The following is a 25,490-nucleotide window of genomic DNA, read 5'->3' as shown; positions in this document are numbered from 1 at the left end:
TATAGTCCCTGAACAGAAGGAAGAATTGACAGTTTAGAGGAATGCTCCCTGAGGCAGAAATCTGTTTTAATCCACATATAGCAGACCAGTAAACTTTCTTGGGAAAAAAAAGACATTTATAATGCACCTTTGTATTGCACTGAGATATAGAACCTGATATTGGTTGGGGCTGCCTTTTATATGGGCACTGTTAAAGGCCATTATAAGTTTTCCCTCAAACCCTGTAATTGTTTGAAGTTCTGTGTGGGTTAAATAAAGAAGTTTTTTTTTTTTTTTTTCCTGGAGTTTGTACTTTTTTCATTCATTTGTCCCTCTCCCCTGCCATATTTTCTGAAGGAAGAGTCTAAACTAGTCAGTATTTGCTACTTCCTAAGATGCTTTGCCACCTTATTGATTGTCCTCACCTCTTACACCTCTCTTGTTGCTCATTTCAGAAAGATTTCCGAGTACAGGAACTCCCACTGGCTCGTATTAAGAAGATTATGAAACTGGATGAAGATGTGAAGGTGAGTTCACATTTATTTTTATTATTCTGAAGCCAAAATGATGGATAGGATATTGCTCATTTCTCTAGAGCTCAGAGTTTAATTAAACAAGGAAAATAATTGTTATTGTCTGTTGCTTTTTTGGTTTTATTTGGTTTCTCTCTAAAACTAAATGAACTGAAATTGAACAGTTTAAATTATTATATGCAGCTGCTCTGAAAATTGGGGATCTCTTGTTTTTTTAGAGTATCGAGAAGATGCTGGGTGTTTGGTTTTTATATCAGGTGGCATTGCCTAGTTCGTTTTACTGTGCAGTGTAAATGACTTGTATCATGGCCATGCAGGGTGGCACATAACTTGTAATCTCAGCTGCTTGGGAGACCAATGCAAGAGGATCTCAAATTTGAGGTCAGCCTCAGCAATGTAGTGAGACCCTGTTTGAAAATAAAAATAAAAAGGGCTGGGATGTAGTTCAGTGGTAGAGGACCCTGGGTTCAATCCCCAGTATAGCAAAAACAAAGAACATCATGTATTGTCAGATCAACAGGATAGTACCATCATCTTAGCATCTTTTGTTGTTGTAGTACTAGGGATTGAACCCAGGGGCACTTTACCACTGAGCTACATCCCCAGCCCTTTTAATTTTTTATTTTGAAACAGGGTCTCACCAAGTTGTTGAGGCTGGCCTTGAACTTTTGATCCTTCTACCTCAGCCTCCTGAGTCACTAAGATTAGAAGTGTGCATCACCGTGCCTGCTCATTTGGCAGCTTATTGCAGTCTCTGGCTAGTTAATCAGAGCTCTAAGAAATTTCTGATGTTAACATTGAACCTGTTCTGACCTTTTAACCTGTGAGTTTGTTTTACATGAGTGAATATTTGTGAGACGGTTTCCTTAAGACTGGCCATTTCTATATTCCTATGAGGCCACCTCCCATTACAACTCTTAGGGAAAGAACAGCTCTGCCTCTACCTCATTACCACTTGGAATTAATGGTCTCTTGCATTTAAACAGAAAGCTAACAGTCCATAGCAATTTCCCCTTTTATTAGCGTTCTTCTTCTTCACAGCAACCTTGTGAGATTTGACAGGATAAGAATGTTTCATTCCATTTTACAGATAAGAAAGTAGGCACAAAGCTGAAGTAATTTGCCCAGCATGATAGAGCCAGGATTCCAGTTCTCATCTCCTGCTTCTTTAACTCTGGAGCTCTTTGTGTGACTCTTCCCTGTACAGAACACTCCACCAGGAATTTAGAGACTTGTTTAATTAAACTTGAACTTGGAAGACAGACACATTGAGGCACCTTCATTGCTTGAGCTCTTACTACATACCAAGCCCTGTGCTAGGTACATATATCATCTCATTTGATTCTCATAATAACAATGGAAGGTTATTCTCTTTTTCATTTTGAGAAAAACAAAGCCCAGAAACATGAGAAGTCTGAGATTTTACCTATATCCATTGGCTCTTGAGTTTATTATCTTTCCCCACATTGTCTCTCCTTGGATTAGAACCTAAATCCTACCACTTACTGACTCTGTGGCTGGTCAAGTCTCTTCCCATTCCCTAACCTCTCATTTCTTTGAAGAGCTATTAAGAAGGTAAGAAAGCACCTTGCTTAGGGCCTATAAGTATTCTTCGTCCCTCTTCCCTTCTCCCTGTTACCTGCTTTGTTCCTATTCATGGATTTATTTTACCTTGGAATCTTCTGAGGCTACCACCTACTTATTTTTTTTTAACTCTTGCCTCATGTAAGCCATGAGGCAAGAGAATGGTTTAAATGATTTGCTGATGATTGACAGGGAGGGCCTACGTCTGTTGCAGATGATCAGTGCAGAAGCCCCTGTGCTCTTTGCCAAGGCAGCCCAGATTTTTATCACAGAACTGACTCTTCGAGCCTGGATCCATACAGAGGATAACAAGCGCCGCACCCTTCAGGTAATATAGCAGGCTTACATTGGGAAAAAAAGCTGCCTTTGCCTGCTTCTCTTGCATGGCTTTGGACCAAAAATTGTTCTTCCTTTGGCTTTGTCAGGCATCTTTCTCTGCATTGGGACCCAGGCATACCTTACAGCTGTGGTGATACTGTTTCCTTACCAAGATTCTTAATTTCCGAATCTTGCATGATTTTCACAGCTGGTGACTGAACTCTTCACTTAGAGCCCTAATCTAAACAGAGGCTCAAGTTATAGGATATTTATCTGTTTCCAGATGTAAAAAACTTTTGGTTGAGAGCATTGAGAGATTCCAGGAAGGGACAATCTCAGGAAGAATTCGTAGTCTCACTGACTTCATTAGCTTTTTTTGTTCCTTGTCTGTCTTCCTGGAAATCCTTTTGTTTTCATTTTCTTTTTATTTTAATACAGTAGTCAGCATTCTTATGGTATGTAAAACCCTTGGTGATTGGCTCTGTAAACCCTCTCTTATAATCCAGGTCCCAATTCTGGGAGAAAAAGTTTCCCCAATATAAGAGGAAGGGTTTAACAGATACAAAACTGTGACAGTATTTTAATAATAATGCCAAGAAAGCAAAGTCTATTTTTTCCTCATTTCCCTTTGACTACCAAATTGAAAATACGTGTGTTTGTTTATTTATTCTACAAATTATGGGTGTTTACTGAACACCCATAATGTGCCAGGCACTGTGTAGGCTATGAAGATTAACAATACACAAAATAGACAAATTTCTACCATGTGAATCCTACATTCGAGTGCAGCCAGATATTGTGGTAAAAGTTAAGATTTGTTTACTTTATGAAAAATTTAAAGCAAAAGAACAACATAGGGGAAATATATTGAACTCTGATGCATATGAAAATTGCAAAACAACAACCACAAAAAATTGCCCTGAAAAAAGTCTGGATCTAGAGAGATGCTATAAAAGCTACCACTTTCAAGGTCAGTTCTGATTAATATGCAAAACACTCAAATCCTTTGAAAAAGAAGATAGCCAAATGACCAATAAGCCTATGAAAAGATGGTGCAACATGATTAATAGTAGGGTATATACAAATTAAAAACACAGTAAGATGCTAGTTTATACCCATCAGACTGACTAAAATAAAAAAGATTGACAGTACCAAGTATTGGTGAAGTGAGATATCTGAAACTTACATGTTGCTGATCAGAATGTAAAGTGATATAATCACTTTGAAAAAACTATTTAGCACGTCCGACAAACCTATCTCTACTCTACCATTCTACTCATATGTGGACATTCCTGTGTAGAAATATTTATAACAATCATTTATACTAGCCCCAAACTGGAAGCAACTTGGGTATCCATTAGTTTTTGTATTATTAATAAATTCCAATATATCCACAAAAGGAATTACTATTCAGCAATAAAAAGAAATAAAACTTTGTTCCATATAGCAAGGATGAATCTCAAAAACATGTTAAGCAAAAGAAATCAGGAATAATTTATACTTGTAGAAATCAGAGTTGTGGTTGCCTCAGGTTTAGGGGCTACAGGGAAAAGGTGATTGGCTGAAAAAGATTAGAAGGGAACTTTCTATATTTTTATCTGTATTGTCTACCTGGGTTTACATTTCTGTATTTTATTGAAGATGAGTAGTAATGAATGTTATTATTAAAAAAGATAAAATATGGGAAGCTGGGCATGGTGGCACATGCCTATAATTCTAGCAATTTGGAAGGCTGAGACAGGAGGATTACAAGTTCTAGACCAGCCTCCACAATTAGTGAGGCCCTCAAAAACTTAGTGAGACCCTGTCTCAAAATAAAAATGACTGAGAATACAGCTTAGTGGTATAACTCCCCTAGGTTCAATCCTCAGTACCACTCCTCTCCCCTAAAAAAAGGGCAAAATTTAAATTTTAGAAAGATAAATTTAGATATATCTGTTTTCAAAAAAAGTCCAGACCATTTTGGTGTATGTTTAGAGGTGATTATTGTCTCCTTCACCCCCTTATTCCATCCATAGATGAGCCATTTAGATAGTTTGAGTAGGTATCATCATCAAGAATGTGACACTACAGTGTACTTACCTTAAATGAGTCCTTGCAGTCTTTAAGATATGCCCTGCTTCATTTGGGAGGGTTTATTATCAAGCTGGTTGTTGGCCAGGAGGGTGCACTGGAGTTTTGCATTTCAGTGGCTTGGGGCCATCATAGATACCAGAGAAGGAAAAACCAGAAAATTTCCATCCCCTATTTGTCTGATGAGTCACCTTGCTTAAGGTGTGGTATGTAAGAAGTTGCTACTGATTTCTGTTAGTGTGTTGATATTTTAATATGAAGAATTTCAAACATAAGCAAAGTTTATAGTGAACATCTGTTTATTTACCACCAAATTCATTTTACTCTACTTGTTTTATCCCCATATCTAAACTATACATCCATCAAGTCATCTATTTTTAGGAAAATTTTTAAATTGACTTTCCCCTAAATACTTCAGTTTCATTAGAGCTCAGTGTTTTTTCTCATTGCTTTTCTTTTGCTTTAAATGTCTCAGTAAACAAATCTTATATACATAAAATGTGTTGAGTTTCAATAAAAATTTTCTAATTTTATTATTTAAAGGAAGGGAGTGTCATGCTTGGAGAGGAAACCTTATCAGAACAAACCTTGGTTTTGTATTTTTAGTCCAGTAACTCCTGTGTTCTCTTCCTATGCTGCTACTATTGTAGTGATTTCAACCTTCAGTATTCATGTTACAGTAAACCAGATTCAAACCAAGAATTTATCACTGCAGCTTAGAAGTCCACAATAAGAATCATAGTTTTAGAGGGTCCAGCATGTATAGATCTAGTGATAAGATTATAACTACTTGTGAACCAAAGACAAAATATTACTTAGGGCCTAAAAGTGATTGGATAATAAGCTGACCTTGATAACCACAGAATAACCAAAGAATTCCTGGTTAAGATTGCTAGATTTGTCTATGGTTAGCTGGAGGATATTTTGATAGTTGCATGTAGGGCCCTAGGATGAGATAATGCAGGAAGACTAGCAATTGGAGGTAGAGCATAAGCTAGGTGTATCTCTTTCTTTTTTGACTTCTGTCTTAACAAGTCTGATGATTTGAAGTTCTTGAGTTTGACTGTGCTTATTTCAGTTATATATGTGGCCAGGGATATTTAGTTTGACTTAAAAGTTATCTTAATTGGAGGTTAAGATGAACTAATTTATCCCCAGGCCAAGTTTTCACTTTGCTTTTCTTTGTTACAGAGGAATGATATCGCCATGGCAATTACAAAATTTGATCAGTTTGACTTTCTCATCGATATTGTTCCAAGAGATGAACTGAAACCTCCAAAGCGTCAGGTGAGCTGGGGAAGTATAGCTATGCTGCTGACTACAGAGCCTTGCCATATTGCTGTCAGACGTGCCTCTTCTCTTTGCACAAGGCATTTGCTCTTCTTTTTGTTCTTCTTTAGTCTAGATCCATCCTTAACATCTTTGCTACTCATTTATAGATACTTTTAACTCAGTACCTCTGAAGTAGTATTTCAGTGAAAATAGATGAAATTAAATTCAATGAAAAATAAAGATGTTAGTTACAAACAGTAGACTGAAGTGCATTTCAAGGTACCCTGAGGAAGTCTTATCAGAGTTCTTAATCTGAAATGGGAGAATATTCCCAGCAAGTTAATTTCAGATTTTCAGAAACTGCTTCTGAATGTAAACAGTGGTATTTGGGACAGGTGGGTTTTCTTTTCTCTTACTCTATATTGTGGCTCTTCGTAGTATCCTGGCTGCACATTAGAACACATTTTGGCATTTAAGAAATACCATTGCCCAGGTTTTACCCCCATAGGCTGAATTAGAATCTGTGATGCTGGCACCCAGGCATAGTACCTTTTAAAGCTTTCCAGGTGATTTTTAATGTGCAACCAGATTTGAGCACCACTACTGTACGAATGTGTCTGCCCGCCCCTTTCTTCTGTCTGCCCCTTTCCAAAGGTCATACCAGTTTTGTTTTGTTTTGTTTTGTTTTCAAAGCACTTGGGTGCATGTAGCTCTTAATTGCAGTTGTAATAGACCCCTGTTCTGTGAGACTCATTGTTTTAGGCACACAGTTTGCATGACTCATTAAGTATAACAGAAATGTTTGGGAAATAGTGGCCGAGTCTTAGGAACAAAGCTATACCTTGTTCTACTGGCTTTGTTTTGTTAATAAATTTTAAAGGTTTTTAATGAGTTATTTCATAGAAATAATAGAACAGCTGTTTCTATTATCCTTAGAAGCAGTTGTTTGGTGACAGCCACTCTTCCTGTGTTGGCCTATGGGCATTCAAAGTGTAGGACAAGTGTGGGCATCCTAGTCAGCCTTAATTCTGACCTTGCACAGGGACCTTTGGGTTAGCAAGCCCTGTGTTGCTTCCTTACTGGAGCAGAGTGTGCTTCACTGCGACTGTTTTTTTCTGGGCAGTCTTTGCTACTGTAAACATCCTTGACTGGAAGCTGTAAGTTGTTCAGAGGAGCTTTCAGTCGGATGTTTACAGCGGCAGGCTGCCACGGTCGTCTCCAGCTGCGCATCGGGAGACATTGCAGGTTTGTGCCCCCAGACTTGATTCCTCCTCTTGGGGTGCTTCCCTACTCTCTGAGAAGTCACTACAAGGACTCAGATCACTTCTCTTCCTTAGATCAAACAGTACATACCACACACCTGCTTTCCTTGTCGGAATTTTTTCTTCCGGTCCATCCTAAGCCCCTTTTAAAAACAAGGTGGTGAGCTTGCTGATGAAATTAGACTTTGCTCACTCTCATTGTGCTAACTCCTTGTTCTCTGTGGGCTGCCTGCTGAGTGAACTGGCTGGATAAAAGGGTCTTGTCCTATCCCTTCCTCCAAAGTGCTTCTGGTTCTCTTAGGGTGTCAGAATGCTCTGATCATCTCCTTTAAAAGTGTCTAGCTGAAACAGCTCCTTGCTCCCTAGATTTAGTTCTTTGTAGGTGTTTGAGCTATTGATTGGCATCCTATTTGGGACAGCTGCTGCCTGGCCTTTGAAAGGTTGAGATTGCTGAAAGCTGGCCTGAAATTCCAAGATAGCATTTTTAATCCTCTATGAACATGAAGTTTTCCCAAGCTCCAAATTGTCTGGCACCTCCTGAAGTCCTTTAAAAGCGCCTACTCTCCAAAACTCACCCTTTCTGAAGGAGGCAGCAGTTCACTCTTGCTATTAAAGCAAATGTACTTTTTTCCTAGTTTGGAACTGGCTGCACAACATTGTAGTGATAGCCTTAAGATGTGATACTGCTCATTCTCTGGCATTATTTGTCAGTCTTAGCTTCTGAATAGATTCCAAGAACAACCCCATTAGTTTAAATAGCCACTGCCAAAGTTGAGCAAGTTCCCTATTCTGGATTGATCCAATCATTCAGGGATTGTATTAGCACTAGTCAGAATATTGAATTGTGGGATTAAGGCCTGTGTCTTCTCAGAGATGCTTAGGAGTCTCACCTTTTTTATAGTGAAGCAAGTAAAGACTGAAAATAGAAAGTAATTCAGGCCTGACTTCTGCCCCACTAAGCTATGGGTTGAAAGTTCCTCCCTTTTGAAATGTCATTATCTTTTTACCCATTTCTTTAAATCAAGCATAATCATTCTCTTGCTAGCTTATCTCCATTGGCAGAATAATGAGTCTTCATAATGCAAAAGAACCTTATGTATGCTTCCTTCCATCCCAGTGATTTGAGAACAGTCATGCCTTGTCCTGATAACACAAACCTAAGTGCCTCTGCTTGATAACTCATTTCAATGTCCTAGACACTGCTTAGTTCATTAACCATCCTAGAGGGTGAGTAGGAAGCATTGGAGAGACTCTTTACCTGTTCAAATAGGTTTTCACAAAGGGCGTTTTGGCTTCTGGGAGGGATACTTAAAGAGCTTACTTTTTCGGGAAAAAGACCATATTTAGTGTTAAATCATCTGTAATCAGGGACAGCTGAAGAGAGTCATAGGTCAGGGCTAGGAAGTGCCAGTGTCTCTGTGTTGCCTGATTTCCTACAAGCTGGTTCTGGGGCTCTTAGTCCTCTATACCTTCTCATCACCCAAGAACTTTTCAAAGTTAGGTCTAGACTTCAGTAATTTGTGTTTTTTGTAAAATAGGAAGAGAGACCTCTTTAGAAAAATAAATACATTAAACCTACCTCAGCAGCTTTGAAAAGAGCATTTGGCCTCAGTTTCATGGCTTTAATTGGTATCAACATTTTATCTGTGCCACAGCCAAAACCTAGTTGCCAGGCTAACCTTTGTTTATAATGGTGAGAAGTCAAGAATTGGAATGGATCTGGTATTGTCACTGTCAAGTTTTTCTGGAAATTGAAACCTAGATGAAAATAAAAGGAGATCTCCATTATTTTCTCCCTCAGTATGATTATGTGGGGGTTAAAACTGTGTGGGTCTAAAACAGAATATATTAACTTAGAAGGTCAGTTTATGTTTAAGGACTTGCTTATGCACCCATAATGTTACAGGTTTCTCCCTAGCCTAGGTGGATGACTATCAGAGAATCTCACTATTATCCAGAGCCCCAAGTTTCTTAAAGGCTAGATGTCAGCAGTCCTAATTCCATTATCTGGGTCCCCAGGTATTAGGAAAGCGAAACAATACCCACCTCTATAATATAACTTTCTCCACACACTATGGCCACAGACTCCTAAAGGTAGCAAAAGAAAGCTTACAGACTTTTCTGTTGGTAACAGCTATTGGGTTCAAGAAAATCTGTCATACCACCAACTTGAAAAAGTACTTTCCTGCCTCTGTTTGCTTGTCTATGTAAATCTACTCATTATTCAACCAGGACTTACTGAGCACCTACATGAGAAATGGTAGGGATAGTGGGGAGCAAGAGAGGGAGAGAGTAGGAAACAAATGTTTTCCCTTTTAGGACTTAGATTCTAGCCAACAGGCAGTTAATTTGACATACAGATACAAAAATGTGTAATATAGATAGTAACATAGAAGCACAGTTCGGGGTACCTAAATTACTGAGGGAATGGGGTCAATACTAATTTTGTAAATGTCACATTGGGGAGCTTTGAGGCATCCACAGGGTCTCTATACCTTGAAGAAGTATTTTTTCTAAAAACCTAGCAAACTTGGCTTAGAATAAGGAAATGAGTAAATTTAGCTGATATTTTTACTCAGCCAGGCCACGTGGTTGTATGTTGTTGTTGTTTTGTTGTCCCAGGCAGGGATACTATGTGTCACAGGTCACTCCGGATCAGACGCCGATCTCTGTGTGGTCAGGGGCTGACCAACCCCCGACCCTCTGGGCTGTAACCATGTCGTAGTGTGTGTAAACATCCTACACTCTCAGCTGTGAGCTCAAGTTGGCTGGGAGAAGGTTGTTTACTCCTTCTGCCATGGAAAACGTCAGCTGAAGAAGGAACAGTGTCTTCATTCTGCAAATCGAACAGGATGCGACCTCCCTAGTCAGCCAAGGCAGCACCCCAGCGGAGAGCTGTCCATCAGGCCCCCTGGGTTGCGCTTCTATGGCTAAGTACAACCAGAACCAGATACGACACTGGATAGACATGTCCTCAGTAACCACAGAACTTTCAATGTCTGTGAAAACCTGGGCACTTGCCTACCAGTGCGCTTGAATCTGACATTTGATTCTGAAATTCTAGCCCAGGAAAAGCCCTGTTTCCCTTTACCTTGCCCAGTCCCTCTTGAGTGGGTGGGAGCAAAGTAAGAAGAGTGCTGTCTGGTTGGGAGATTGAGGACCAGCCTAAGTGGCAGGATGTTTAGTTAGTGTCTTCCCCAGCACTGGCAATTAGCACTGTTCTCAGATCATAGGCCTTGCCAGCACTTACTGACAAGCACTGCTGGGGTGTGATTTTTAGTTACGGTAATTATTTGCCCGTTTGCAACTCATCGCACATTGGGTGATTACTCAGTACCTCAGAAAATTGGCTGTATGTTTTGCGAAGCCTATAGAATCTGTTATTTTTAGTTTGATTTAGCACAACTGGTCTCTTCGAATTCCACTTTCCTTTGGCTTCAGATGTGGAGAGCTCAGCATTCAGGAGGCAACTGCACATAGCCTCTTTGGGGAAGAATGGAAATTCACTGTGGCGGTTGCTGAGTCGGTTCTTTTCCTCTTACCTGCCTGTCCTTCCACCCCACAGGAGGAGGTGCGCCAGTCTGTGACTCCTGCCGAGCCTGTCCAGTACTACTTCACACTGGCTCAGCAGCCCACTGCCGTCCAAGTCCAGGGGCAGCAGCAAGGCCAGCAGACCACCAGCTCCACGACCACCATCCAGCCTGGGCAAATCATCATTGCACAGCCTCAGCAGGGCCAGGTCTGTGAACTGCTGAGGGTATCTACCCAGCAAGATGGTGCCTATAGGTGTGGATGGGGAAAGCTCATCAAGGGCAGAGAGGCAGCCAAATCATTACAAAGCTGGATTTGCAGTCTGAAAACCTGAGTATTGCCCCAGATTCAGTGATGAAAGCAACATGTTACCCTAATCTCTCTTGACCCTGTTTTTCCTCTAGATTATATGAAGAAAATACATTGTATAAGATATTCTCCAGGATTCCTATGAACATAGAAATTTTAGAAAGAAAAAAAATTTCTCTAACATGCCCATAAAGAGCAGTATGATCTTTAGTAAAAGGGCTTTTCAGTGGACTCCATTTCTTTTTCCCTCTATATTTGTGTCAGGTAACCTTCTTTTTTTACAGTAGTAATCAGAAGATTCTTTCTCTTCCCCAAAGTACTGTTGAGAGAAGTACCATCCTTTGGGAGTCTTAAGAGGCTATAGAGGGCTGGAGCTATAGCTCAGTGGCAGAGCACCTGCCTCACACGTGTGAGGCACTGGGTTCAATCCTCAGCACCACATAAAAATAAATAGAGATATTGTGTCCAACTACAATTAAAAAAATTTTTAAAAAAAAGAGGCTATAGAGGACCCAATACTGTTAGCTTTGCATTCAAATTCTGTCAGTCATTATTTATTCATCTAACATTGAGCGTCCTCCGAGAACAAAGTCCTATGCTAGATATTGAGAATTAAAGCATGAATAAAATAGTCCTGATTATCCAGAAATTTAAAATATAGTTGGGGATTCAAGTATTAAAAGGTTATGACCACCATATGGGACGTGTAAGACATTTCTTAGAATTGTGTAGAGTGTTATGGGAGCACATCAAAAGGAGTATCTGTGAAAGATGTGAGGTTAGAGAAGGTTCCTAAATGGAACACTATGAGTCTTAGAGGAAACACTAGAAGTTAAACAAGCAGGAAAGGATGGTATGGTCAGTAAAGGCAAGTACAGGCAAAGGCTTAGAGGTGAGAAGCAGTACAAGGAATGGTGAGAAAGTGTCATCAGCATAGGGGACCTTTGAGGCAAGTCCAGGGAACACACCCTGGATAGTCTTATGTTTTCTAGTAAGGAGCTGGGTTTGCCTAGAAGGAAAAAAAAAAATTGAGATGGAAGTGAATTTAAATATGAATTATGATTTTAAGATTAATTCCCTGCTCATTTATTTATCCATAGAACAAAAATTTATTGAGTGCTTATTCTTTGTCAGACACTGTGTTAGGCATGAGGAGCTCAAAGATGATCTCAGCCCATTCCTTGCCTCAAGGCATTCAGTGCCCCATGATGCCTAAGGGACTTTCTTTGGCTCACGCTCATGCCTCTGCAGTGGGAAGAGCTTTATCTGCCAAAGGCTTTATCCTTTTACAGAGTGAACTTCAAAGGAGTGTGCCAAGGGTTGGCCCAGATTGGCTGATCATCCTGAGAAGCTCATGGCTGTTGTGTACTGACAGCAGGGCATAATCATACGTGATTTGGCAGCTGCCATGCTAACACAAACCCTCATTTTCCTGAAATAATTTAGAAATACCTTGGAAATCCTCTTGAGCACATTAAGTTGATACAGTACAGTGATGAGTTGGCAGCATGCTTTTTTGCCTTTTTTTTTTTTTTTTAAGTCAGTGAGAATTTCATCTGTGTCTTTTCTGTCAATCCAGACCTGCTCAGTCTGGAACTGATAAGGCTTGTGAAGGTGATGAAGTTGGACCCTCCCAGCTGTTACTTTGCTGTCCTGCTGCTTCATGGTGGTCCCATGTGGGTCTCTCCTCCCTAGATCTATAGTGATGTCTGTTTCAAGTTGAGTACAAATATGCTTTGCAAGACAAAATGTTAGAGCAAAGTTGGGAGAAATATGTATTTTTTGTGAAGTGAATTCTCTCTTTTTTTTTTTTTTTTTTGTTACAAATTGGGAATTTCTGGAGGTTAGGGGATAGAAAGAGTTGAAATTTGTGAAACGAGGATGAAAAAGATACTTTCTCTTGTCCTAGCCCATCATAGGTATCTTTACTGAGAACTGTCATCTTTCTTTCCTACCCTCTTCCAGTTTATAGTAATTTCTTCTTACCTGGTAATACTTGAGTCTCATTAATAGTTCACAGGAAATATCCCCTTCCCTTGTACCTTTAAATGCATAGTTATAATCTCGTGGACTTCTTCAGTCAGAATCAAGAACATCAAAATAGCAGTTGAAGCCCAAGACCCTTTGAGATCCAGAGATGTCTTGACACGATTTTTAATTCAGAGCAGGGAGAGGCCATGTCCAAATAGGATGGACCTAGGGATGTTAAGAGTGGGAGTCCAGTTGTAGTTTAAAGAGCTCCACTCACCTCCCACCAGAGGAACCAGATGTGGTGGGCTCGTTTCTCTGGGTAATCTGTGAAAGTCACCTCAGGGCCTAAAGTTTTGAGAGTTGAACGAATGATTGACTATTTTGACAAATAGTAAATTTTTATCTCTCACAAAAGAGTTGTTTCATAAGAGTACAAGCCACTAAATGCAAGAGACACAAAATTTGCCACATTATATATATTAGACAGTAATGTCTTAAATCTGAGATTGCCATTTCTAGAAAATTAAAAGCTATTGCTTTACTAAATTTTAGTAATAAGGGTAGGATCAGTTAAGAGTCAGTTCTTGACAGCATCTTGTATCCTACCAGTAGTCACCTTTTTCATGGGAAGCTGTGGTGGTTGAGAGCAGTCATCTGGCTAGTATGGGCAGGAGTCCCTGTGCTTCTTGAATCGGGGAGAAAGCCATTCTGCACTAGGCCCAGCCTCAAGGATGAGCCCAGGTGCTTTATTTTCCTTTCCTTGTTTTGTATGCCTTAGAAAGAACTCGGGACCCTAACTTAGTAAAAATTTATATGGACCCCACTTTCTGTTTCATTTTGCCCTCCATATTCATCTGCTGTGGGCTTGACTTTGGCCATTTCTCAGGTGAACTATCATGATTGCTTTTGATTTTTTTCTGTGCCATATGTGCCTTAACATCATTGAGGGGACTGTGACAAGTGGCCACATTTGAAGCATGGAGGCCCAAGCAGATATTCTGTATTGTGAACCTAAAAGTCATGGTGGCTTTCTCAGTTTTAATTTCTGATAGTAGATTTTTTAGCAGTGCTCTAGACCCAAAGGACTCTGTAGGTTGAATGTTATTATTGGTGTTAAGATGAGTTTAGTCATTAATGGAGACCCGTGGTCATTCTAAACTTTGTTTTGACTCTTCCTTTTAGACCACACCAGTGACAATGCAAGTTGGAGAAGGTCAGCAGGTACAGATTGTCCAGGCGCAACCTCAGGGTCAAGCCCAGCAGGCTCAGAGTGGCACTGGTCAGACTATGCAGGTGATGCAGCAGATCATCACTAACACAGGAGAGATCCAGCAGATCCCGGTAAGCCTGCCCCTAGATTGCATGGCTCTGTTCTCAGCTTATGATTGGAAATACTTCAAGATTTCATGTATCATATACTTGAAGTTTTGTGTATGTGCTTTTGTTGTTGTTTTTTTTTTTGTTTGTTTGTTTGGTTTTTTTTGAGAGAGAGAGAGAGAGAGAATTTTTTAATATTTATTATTTTTTAGTTCTCGGCGGACACAACATCTTTGTTGGTATGTGGTGCTGAGGATTGAACCCGGGCCGCATGCATGCCAGGCGAGCGCGCTACTGCTTGAGCCACATCCCCAGCCCTGTTGTTGTTGTTTTTATACTGAGGACTTTACCCAGGGTTGCTTTACCACTGAACTATATTCCCAGTCTTTTTTATTTTCTGAGATAGGGTCTTGCTAAGTTGCTGAGGATCTTGCTAAATTACTAAGGCTGGCTCAATCCTGTAATTCTCCTGCCTCCGCCTCCCAAATTGCTGGGATTACAGGTATAAGCCACAGCACCTAGCTGTGCTTTGTTTTTAACCTGTTTCCATTATACCTTGTGCCCCCACCCCAGTGTGCTTCACTGTGTTTACTTTTCATTTTGCATTGATTGATTCATGGAGTGGCTCCTCTCAATTTCTGCTCACTCCACTTATACAGGGAAATGATTATTGCTGCTACCCGATGCTAAGGCCCAAAATCCTTGTGAGACAGTCCTAACCTTTGATTAGCAGAGAATAAGAGGGAGGTGTATAGGGAAGGCCATAAATAACACTTGTTGCATATTCATGAGTCAGTTCCCAGTGGAGCCTGCAGCAAAGTATATTTTTGGCTTTCATTTAACTTACCCATTCCTTTACTGTAGGCTGTAGCTTCCTGTGTGCCTTGAGGGATTTCATAGATTTGTTGCTTTTTTACTTATATTTGTTTCTTTGTTAAAAAAAAAAAATAGGGGTGTGTGTGTGTGTGTGTGTGTGTGTGTGCGGGCGCGCGCACATGTGCTTGTGTTTATGTATATATATCATTGCCTTAACATTTGTAAACTATGTATTGGTCAATTTGCCACCAAAAACTGGAAATTGAGTGGCAGAGAGCAGTGCTTTTTAAATTTTATTTTAATAATTAACTAATTTTGTAATACTGTGGCTTGAACCCAGGGGTGCTCTGCATCAGAGCTACATCCCTAGCCCCCTTTTTATTTTGAGACAGAGCCTCACCAAGTTGCCAAGACTGACTTTGAACTTGGGATCCCCTCCTTCAGCCTCTGGTGTAGCTGACAGTACAGGCATGAGCCACTGAGCCTGGCTTTAGTGTAGTCATTTATGAAATGTAGGCCGATAGAAACTAACTTTGACTTGGTTGGCCACCTCCTCTTTGAAAAAAAGCTCAAAAAGTATCCTTAGCTTAGTTTTAGGAACTTCTTACGTTTCAGAGTAATAAACCAAGAGAAAGCTTAGGAAAGTGGTTTGTGTATGTCTGTCTCTCTCAGTCACACAAACACACATCATCAATTCCAGGTGACTGGGCTCTCTGTACCTTTCTTCAACCAACCCCAAGACCTCGATATTCAGTAGTTAGCTTGCTTTCTTTCTCTTTCTTGCTTTCTTTTCCTTCCCTCCCCCTCCCCTTTCTTTCTTTCCCAAAATAAGGTCATTTAAGCCAAAGATGAGATCTCACTTTGCAGTAATTTTAACCCTCTGCAGCACAAAGCTTCTGCCCAGATTTGTTATAAAATCTACCACCTGATTCACTGATATAGACATCTTCTCAGGAACCTGCATTTCCAGACTTTTCAGGCCATTCAGCAGAGTGCTTGTAATTTAAGTCATGACTTTGGGATGGAAACTTTACTTCTCTTTTTTTTGGTGGTATTGGGAATTGAATCCAGGGCCTTGTACATACAAGGCAAACACTCTACCAACTGAGCCTTATGCCAAGCCCCCTTTACTTCTCTTTCGAAAGCCCAAGGTTTAGGCTTATTTGCTCTGTAATTAAGTTAAAAAAAAGAAGAAAGAAAGAAAGGAAGGAAGGAAGGGAGGGAGGGAGGGAGGGAGGGAAAGAAAGAGAAAGAAAAAGAAAACCTGTGAGGAGCATCTGACCCACCCTATCTTAGAGGACTAAGGGGCAGAGCATCACCAGGGGTTTTAACCCTAAGAAAAAACTGCCTCACTGTCTTTGAACTGCTTGGAATCATTTGGCTCACAGCTTTTGGAATTTCTGCAAAGGCCCCTTCCTAGCTAGAAAATTTAAAATCCCTGTGGCTGTCCAGACACCTGCCTCCACTTCTGGGACAAGGCTTTAGCTTTTCATAAGATTTGGTGTGAAGCTAGGCCTGGCACCAGAGTTTCCCAGAAGCTCCTCTTGACATGGTCTCAGGAAAGAAATGACTGTGGGTCACAATATTCTTGTCCTATTTTCCTTTGAAACAGATTCTTTTTTTTTTTAAATATTTATTTTTTAGTTTTTTTAAGTGGACACAATATCTTTATTTTGTTTTTATGTGGTCCTGAGAATCAAACTCAGTGCCTCATGCATGCTAGGTGAGCGCGCTACCGCTTGAGCCACATCCCCAGCCCTGAAACAGATTCTTAATGGGTACCTCAGGCAGATAGTTCTGAAATGGTCAACCAATTACTGTAACCACTGAGTTAGTTTTTCTGGGTGTTTGAAACTTTTGAGGCTGGAAGTTTCAGAGAACTGTTTGATTTAACACTGCATGCAGTAGTGCTGCTGCATCCCATCAGCTTTTGCCTCAGGGAAGTAAGATTCCTGCAGTGAAGTTAGCCTTTGGAGGCCAGAAGGAAGTGTGCTCCAGGACAAAGAGGCATGAAGTGCCCATCAGCCTGAAAAGGCTCCTTCCAAAAGCAGAGACAGACTAGGCAGCTAGGAAGGTGGTTTGGGGGCCCACAGATAGAGATAGACCAAATCTGCCTGTGTTCCCAGAAACATTTCAGCTTTGAGCCACGGGTGTGAACATCTGCTGTCCTCTGCTGAGCCTTGGTCTTCTCTTCATCCTGGCTCTAAGCGCTAATACTTTCATGGCACACTGGAGCGTTAAGAGCCTGAGTTAAAGCTTTTAGCACACAATTAAATGCAGCCTGTGGTATTATTGTATTATCTGAGATTTAATTGTAAGCATGAGAGACTCTTAAGGGCACTTTTGTAGCTTTGTTTTCCCATGATGGGGTTTTCTGTGAGAGGTTTATTGATTTTGCTTCCCCTTGGGAGGTGTTTGGCCAAAAGCTAGTGCTGAACACCCAGGATCCTCAGAGTCCCACAGACCCCCATTGATCATGGCTTTTGGGAACAGAGGTAATAAAGCAGGATAGCTTTTTCCTCACAAGATGTGTAACATGGAGTTGGGCAGTACTAAAGCTGTGACACAGGATGACAGCATATCTTTGGGCTCCTAGCAGACAGTGGAACTCTTCACAGTTTTAGGAGGTGTGGAGATGGAGGGCAAAGAAATCCACACTTACTGCAGCCATTCTGACAATGTTAGACAGATTTTAAGATTGATTGCTTATGGGGCTGGGGATATGGCTCAAGTGGTGGCGCGCTCGCCTGGCATGCGTGCGGCCTGGGTTCGATCCTCAGCACCACATACAAACAAAGATGTTGTGTCCGCCGAGAACTAAGAAAAAATAAATATTAAAATTCTCTCTCTCTCTCTGTCTCTCTCTCCCCTCTCACTCTCTCTTTAAAAAAAATCCAATTTATCCATTTTTCTTTAAGTTTAATGCTTTAAAAAAAAAAAAGATTGATTGCTTATATAAATTTTGATCATACAGCCATGAACCAGCAGTTCTCTTGCAACCATGCTGTTCTCCCATACTCAACAGGATCTACATACCTTCTTTTGTATTCTGTTACTTGTGGGGAGGGGGTGTTATCATTTTGCTTGTTTTGATCTGTTTAAAGAGACTTTTGTTTCACGGCAGCTTTCTTTGGAAGACTAGGGGGCAATACCCATCTCTGATCATGAGAAGTTTGCCTATAGAGATTGCACTCATACAAACTGTGGTCTGTTTATCTCTGCCTCTGACCCAGGTGCAGCTGAATGCTGGTCAACTGCAGTATATCCGCTTAGCCCAGCCTGTATCAGGCACTCAAGTCGTGCAGGGACAGATCCAAACACTTGCCACCAATGCCCAACAGGTATGTACCCCAGAGATGGAGGGCTTGAGTTGGAGACTAGTAGCAGCTCTCTGGCTTCTGGCTAGAAAGGAGCCCTCAGCATACAATTCTCACTACTTTTAGGAAGACACCCCTCCCACTCCCCCAGGCCCCCAAAAAGTCTCTTCTGCCCAAGGGACTGATGAGGGTAACTGGAAGATTGAATTCAAAGGGTGTCACTTACATCTTGTTCTTGAGGGGCAAAGGAATGTCAGGAAGAACAAGTCAGGAGGATACCTGAAAGAAGCCTAGTAAGTGCATGTGCAGGTCAGGCTGGAGGAAGCCTAGTCCCTGGTCTGTTTCCATCTTTAAATCTGAATGGCTGTTGTGTTCTGGCACATCCTCTGCCCTCTGGAAAGCTTCTTAGAGTTTACCCCACCTCTGCATGTATCCTCAGCCAGAAGACTTACCCTCTGTCTCCTCCCTTGCCCTATAATACCAAAGGCTGTTAGTCAAAGAGCCAAGGGGGCAGCCCCCCTGGCCTTGGGTTGAGGGTCGTGGGCATCATTTGCAGAGGATGGGGGACACTGTTCAAGGGGAGTCATTGTTAATGGATTCTTTGCCTCAGACCCAAAAAAAGCAGCAATCGTTTAAGAGCTGGACCTGTCTGGCCCAGTTGCATTTTTGGTGATGCATCTATTGACAGTAGTGACAGAGCTCAGTTTGTAGAGCAGGTCTCCAAAGATCTCATTTGAGCAAATGTGAGGAATGAGCCAAAGCAAGTCTTCTCAGTTCCATACAGTCTCTGGGATCATAAAAAGACCTTTTCCTTACCTACTCCCTGCACATCCATGAACCATGCGGGGCTTTTCCATGGTATTCTTGGAACTCATACTTGCATCTCAATATTGGTCACACCTTTGGGTCCCAAAATCTTATGAGAAGAGTTATTGGTTCCTTAGAGGTCAGTTTGGGATACAGAACTATAGCCAGAAAATGGGGAGAGTTGGTCAAAGAAGGGAGGATGCAAGAAGAGGGGTACCTGAGGGTAGTTAAAAATCTCCATAACAGCATGTAATTGTGATAACCTGACATCAGTAGGTGCTCAATAAATGTTTGTTCCATGAATGCCAAGTAAATAATATGTATACGTGATTTAAAGGTAAATGAAATTTCCTTCCCAGCTGCTCTATATTGTCAGTCCTACTGGCCATAGGTCAGTTAACCTTTTTTTTTTTTTTTTAAAGTTTTAGGTGGACACAATATCTTTATTTTACATTTATATGGTGCTAAGGATCGAACCCAGTGCCTCATGAATACTAGGCGAGCACTCTACCACCGAGCTACAACCCCAGCCCCATCAGTTAACCTTTTTATGAGGAGATTTATCCATTTGTTTCAGATTCAATTATTTATTCTGCAGAAATTTCTTGAATTTTTACACTGGTGATATAAAGAGTTCAACAGCTCTTGCTTTTGAGTAGCTTATAGATCTGCGGGAGAAGGAAAAATAGTAAGGAATTTTTATGAGGCCTTTTATCACCTGTCCCCTTTCTTGTTCTTCATTGCCCCCTGGGTAGGCTGCAGAGGTTGTTTTTGTCTGTTGTGAGAACATTCAAGAGGACCAGTCTTAACTTGCAGTTTGACTATGATGAGTCCAGGAGATGGTACACAGAGACCATTGCTCACCCTATGTTCCATAGACATACACACATGCAGAGGCTCTGGTCTTCTATTTAGTTTACCAAGCTGTTCCCAGTAGTGTGTGCTACTGGGTGTTCCACATGCCAGTAAATTTATTTTAAAATCCCCACATAAGATTTTAAGTGCATGTGATAAATGTTTTTCTTGCTGCACCCCTTGTTTCTCCCCTCTCCTCCTTCTCTCCCTTGACTCAGAGGGCTGCACATTACCTCACTCAGAAAAAGCACTTCATAGGCTTTTCATGAGGACCACCAGGGCCAAAGCCACTGCTTACCAAGGTGTTTCATATTCCACTCAGATAAATCTGGGTCATAGGTTGGTTTGAAGCCCATCTTCCAAGGATGAAAGGGACCACTCACCACTTTGCCCAAACATTTTGCCTTTACTGGCTGATAGATGGACTCTTAGGGTTTCTGCCCCATACTATAAATGATAAAACCACAGAGCTAGGTGTTCTCCTTGAGCCTCAGACTTTAAAGTGAGGGGATAGTTGCAAGATGTGGACATTAAGGGATAGGAGCCTGAGAGTTGTGTCTTACATGCTCCATTGTTCTTCATGTACCTGTGTGGTGCCAACTCTGGGTAGCTGGGTGATTGGGAGGGACTCTTGCCCTCATCAAGCATCCATTTTATGCAGGCCTTGTTCTGGGCACACTTTGTAGGCGTTGTTCCTGATCTTCGTGGTGGTGGGTTGACATGCAGCTTATTTGCCTACTCTACCATCTTGCTTTCCACAGATCACACAGACAGAGGTCCAGCAAGGACAACAGCAGTTCAGCCAGTTCACAGATGGACAGGTAGGGTACCCAACCTGGGCAGGTCAAAGGGCAAGGAGTGGGAGGTGGGGGGACGAGTTGTGGGTGGTATGTGGGTTTGGATGGTTAGAGTTATTGGCCTATCCTCTGCTAACAATGAGGGGACAGAAATTGTTAAAACAAGTGAAATCTTTTAATCAGGCAATTATCCTTTATATTTGTAGGCATGTGGGAGCTAAAACCACTCTTAGACACTGTATAGCCCAAATGGCCATTTTAGAGAGGAGTAAACTCAGCCCTAGGGATGGGAAGTGCTTTATCCAACTGTTGGTTGTAGGGTAGAATTCAATCTTCTGTTTCCCACTCTAGGACTGTTTTTGTCCTAAGTCCTTATTCTTGCAAGTACCAGATGCTAGACCCTTAGGCCAGGGTTCCTATGGGTAGGGGGTCTTAGTTTGGGGTTTTTTCAGGGCCCTAAGAAACCAGAGACCAGTAGGGCCCTAACCTTACTAGCGACTGCATGAGCATTTTTTCTAACCCTCATGGGGCTTGTCTAATTGCAGGCCACCTCCTTTGCAGGACCCATGTAAGAAATGCAGGTTCAGTGTAGCTTCAGCCTGAGCCAGGTATTCTGAGGAAAGGAGAAGCAGGGGTATCCTGCTGCCCCTTTCAGTGAGGATTGCAAAGGGGGAAATGCTGACTTCCAAGCTGCTGGTACAGTGGTCGATTGCTTGTGTTTGTCACAGAGGAACAGCGTGCAGCAAGCCCAAGGCTCTGAGCTAACGGGAGAGGCAGAGCCCAGAGAAGTGAAAGCCACAGGAAATGCAACTCCCTGCACCTCTTCCCTGCCCACCACACACACTCCCTCCCACCAGGCTGATGCCTCCTGTGTCTGCTGCTCCCTGCCCCAGCAGAGCGCCACACCTGCTCCTCCCTCTGATGCCTTGCAGTGGGTGGTGGTTGAGGTTTCTGGGGCCCCCAACCAGCTCGAGGCCCATAGGGAGCTGCATGCCCCTCTCCCAGGGGTGACCTCACTCTCTCCTCTCCACCCCTCGCAGCAGCTCTACCAGATCCAGCAAGTCACCATGCCTGCGGGCCAGGACCTCGCCCAGCCCATGTTCATCCAGTCAGCCAACCAGCCCTCGGATGGGCAGGCCCCCCAGGTGACCGGCGACTGAGGGCCTGAGCTGGCAAGGCCAAGGATACCCAACACAATTTTTGCCATACAGCCCCAGGCGATGGGCGCAGCCTCCCTCCCCAGAGGACCCTGCCGACCTCAGCGCCTCCTGCAGGCTAGGACATTGGTGCACTACACCCCACGCCTGTGGGCCGAGATTTTCCAACAAAAAGATGCAATATTTTTTATTTCCTTTTTTTTCCACTTTTTTTCTCCAAGAAATCAATATTTCAATGTCAAGCTGTGTGTCCAATGCTATGAAATGAGAATATTAAATAACATATTTATGGCATTTTCTTGAAGTGTGTGGTTGAAGAAATATTTCTCCTTTGGTTTTTCTTGTTCTGCTTCTCACCGCCACTTGTTTTAAGAGATCTTCCTAGGGGTGCAGAGGATATCCTGATTCTTAGAACAGCTGCTGTCCCAAGATTTGCCACCTTGTTCTGTGTTCAGACAGGGTCAGGTGAATGTGTGCAGCTTCTTTTCTCTCATGCTCTTCTCCCCATCCCCATCTCCATTTTCACCCGGAGCTCTATGTTTGTATCCAGAGGCCACAGGAAACATTCCTTGCATTTTGGAGATGAACTCATTCCCCATGGAGAGCAATGGTTTATTCCTACACCTTTCTCTCCTGGGAACCCAAGGAGACTAGAATTTCGTGTATGTGCTACCCTCCTCCTTTATTTTATTTTTTTAAATGCATTAAAAATTGTGCTAGTCTCCTTTGCTGCATGGACTTCAAAACTGCATGAAATGCAATAAATCTCATTTTAGATACTTTAGAGTCAGTTTCTGTGTCTGGGGACATTAATGGGGCCACTTTGCTTGGGAAAGGTTTGTTTGCCTTTGGGTATCTGGAAAGAAGGGGCACCCTTGTGAGAAGGGGGCATATCTGAGCCAAACTGAAGTCCCCAGTTTTATAAGTGAGCTTCACCAAAACACATTTGTTGCTCAGAAAGACCTGCCCAGCTGACCTAACTGGACTTTCAAACAGAGAACTGTGGCCCGCTTGGATGAGGGCTGATGGGGCATCTCTCCCAGAGAATGCTGGCTGTATCCTGCAAGCAAGGAAAAAGGATCTAGGCCCTTTGTCAGCCAGCAGCTCATAGGACTTTTATAGCCAGAGTCTGGGTCTTGTCCATTGAAGCAAAGAGAATAGAAAGCACCAATGATGAGCATCTTTCTGACCCCCACCATGCCATCTTTACAATCAGAGGGGACCAGTGGTGGTGGGAATGGCAATGAACTGGGTACTGCAAGGAAAAGCAGGTGTTCATTTGCCATGGTACCATGGGTGGCTTCCTTGATTTGGGGACTGTCTCGGGGCAAGTGGAATTGGGAAGAGGCTCATATTAGATCATTTCAAGTCTAAGTGTGACACTTGAGATTCCTTTAACTATGAACCATGGCAACAGGACTTGAATTGGCATTCATGAAATAGGAAAGATTTCAGGTAACACTTTCTGCCCCCTGTTCATTCTTTCTCCAGAGCTTTCATACCTATTAAATTTTTTTTTAAAAGTAGTTGTTGATGGACCTTTATTTATTTGTATGTAGTGCTGAGAATCAAACCCAGTGCCTCATGCATGCTAGGCAAGCGCACTACCACTGAGCTATAATCCCAGCCCCTATTTAAATTTCTTACCAAGATTTAGGTCCATTGTTCTGGCCTGCTCTGCCCTTTACTCTCTATGTAGGGAAAGTGTTTGACTATATCTCCTTGTCTATGGCATGTGTCACCTGGTGTCATTTTCTTTTTTTTTTTTTAATATTTATTTTTTAGTTCTTGGCGGACACATCTTTGTTGGTATGTGGTGCTGAGGATCGAACCCGGGCCTCACGCATGCCAGGCGAGCGCGCTACCGCTTGAGCCACATCCCCATCTTTAAGTGTATCTTACCTCATTCCAGAATAAAAATTGAGGTGATTTGCAATGAAAACATAGCACAATGAAATAATAAAATAAGGCAAACCAGAATTAGGAAAAAACAATTGAGTAGGAAATAAGTGTCATAAATAACAAGAACCAAAAAGTATGGTGGTCATGAAGACCTACATAGTTAGAATGATTTGATGCTGAGCCTCCTGTCACTAAAGCCAAAAGAGGGGAATCAAGTAAGAGATTCATTCACATATGAAAGGAAGAAAACCAACACTTTTTCAAAAGCAAAGATTTTTGTAGTTTTAAGGTTTTGGATACATTGTACCCTTCCATTGTCATCAGGGAAGGTAAAGCAGGTGACACTTGTCACCATGAGAAATCAGTATCCCTTAATAGTACGGGTGGCTCCTCCATGTTTCTGGCTCCCAAGTTAATGCCCTCCTTCTTGTATCCAGTTATTTTACCTCTGGACTTGTCTCTAAAGGGGTCTTATGGCCTTTCCATCTGTCCCATACCCAAACACATCTTAGTGAGACAATCAGCAAGTTTTCACTGGTGGCTGCATGCCCAACTTTGTGGAAAGAAGCAAGAGAGTGTGAGTGAGCAGGCAGAGGGCCCCTGGTCTTAAGACAGACAAGGCAGAAGCTCTGTTTAATTTCCTGGGGCCCTCTGTCCCACTTTGCTGCTCTTCCACGCATTGCTGAAAATTCTACCACGATTGGAATTTCAGGATCATCCATGGGTCCATGTTTTCCCATAGGCTTCCCCTGTTCATTTTGGAGATGTTTCGATCAATTGTGATTGGCAAGCAGCGTCTCTGCTGAGCACTTTCTCTTTAAATTGCCTTGCCAGCAGGGCCCTTCCCGGTGTAAACAAACCCTTTGGTGCAGCCCAAGAGAGCCCCTATCTAATACCCAGCATGATCCCCTTACATCCGGAGCACTCTTTAAACATTTTTTCTAGCATTTGCAACATCCGTCCTCCTGATGATCTTCACAGTGACCCTGCAGGAGAGACAGGAAGATGGATCATGATCCCTGTGTTACAGATGGAGTCATGAGAGGCCTGTTGAAATGAAGTGACTTGTCCAAGGTCATTCCATGAATTAGGGGTGGAGTTGATGCCAAAACACTAAACTGATCCTCTGCATATACAGCTGTTCCCTTGTCAAAGGTGGGATATGTATGTGTAAGAAAGAACAAAATATTGTCAAGTGTCGACTGTCTCCTTTTACTGAGCTTCCCCAAACTCACTGGCCCAGCCCTGAGTGTATGTGGAATAAATACATGATTGGGTCTGGTCTGGGGACAGCTGGTAATTGGGAACTTTCTGAGAGGCTAAATACTGAAGGTTGGAGACCCTTGGGTATGAATGGAGAACCTGGCTGGCTCCTTTGCTGCTCAGGTCTGCCAGTGCCACGAGGGGGCAGCAGGCAGCCCTCACCTAAATCCTGGGAGGTGCCTAATCCCGCCCTTTTCCATCCTTGAGATAATTCTAGCAACCAGTGGGGGTGTGACTGTCCCTTTTTCAGCAGGTACAAGATCTTTGGCTTCCTTCCTGATAACAACCTCACTCTTTGAGTGGGGAAGCTTCTGTAGGATAACAATGAGGGCTGGAAACTACCCTTTTCAGAGCATGGCATCATGGTTAGATCTTAATGAGGGCTTCAGGACAGCCTAAGTTCATTGAGAGTCCTTCTATTCCCCCA

The 25,490-nt window shown here is 42.2% G+C and overlaps 1 protein-coding gene across 9 annotated transcripts in view; it reads left to right on the top strand.

The window, feature by feature from the left end:
• NFYC (nuclear transcription factor Y subunit gamma) overlaps nt 1-22,677 on the top strand; it is a 63,251-nt gene extending 40,574 nt beyond the window's left edge. For 3 of the 9 annotated variants that reach the window (XM_081305973.1, XM_081305977.1, XM_081305980.1), the window contains exons 3-10: nt 435-506; nt 2,311-2,424; nt 5,679-5,774; nt 10,587-10,760; nt 14,015-14,173; nt 18,199-18,306; nt 20,706-20,765; nt 21,470-22,677. In XM_081305973.1, the coding sequence (XP_081162099.1) occupies nt 435-506; nt 2,311-2,424; nt 5,679-5,774; nt 10,587-10,760; nt 14,015-14,173; nt 18,199-18,306; nt 20,706-20,765; nt 21,470-21,901 (1,215 nt within the window). In that variant the 3' untranslated portion in view covers nt 21,902-22,677. The remainder of the gene's footprint in view (nt 1-434; nt 507-2,310; nt 2,425-5,678; nt 5,775-10,586; nt 10,761-14,014; nt 14,174-18,198; nt 18,307-20,705; nt 20,766-21,469) is intronic. The other 6 variants (XM_081305976.1, XM_081305981.1, XM_081305974.1 and 3 more) reach the window with 5 other exon arrangements.
• Nucleotides 22,678-25,490: the final 2,813 nt, after the last annotated feature.

The sequence above is a fragment of the Spermophilus citellus genome (genome assembly GCF_964194105.1).
Source record: "Spermophilus citellus genome assembly, chromosome: 9".
In the NCBI taxonomy this organism is placed as follows: Eukaryota; Metazoa; Chordata; class Mammalia; order Rodentia; family Sciuridae; genus Spermophilus; species Spermophilus citellus.
This window is presented reverse-complemented; position numbering and strand designations above follow the sequence as displayed.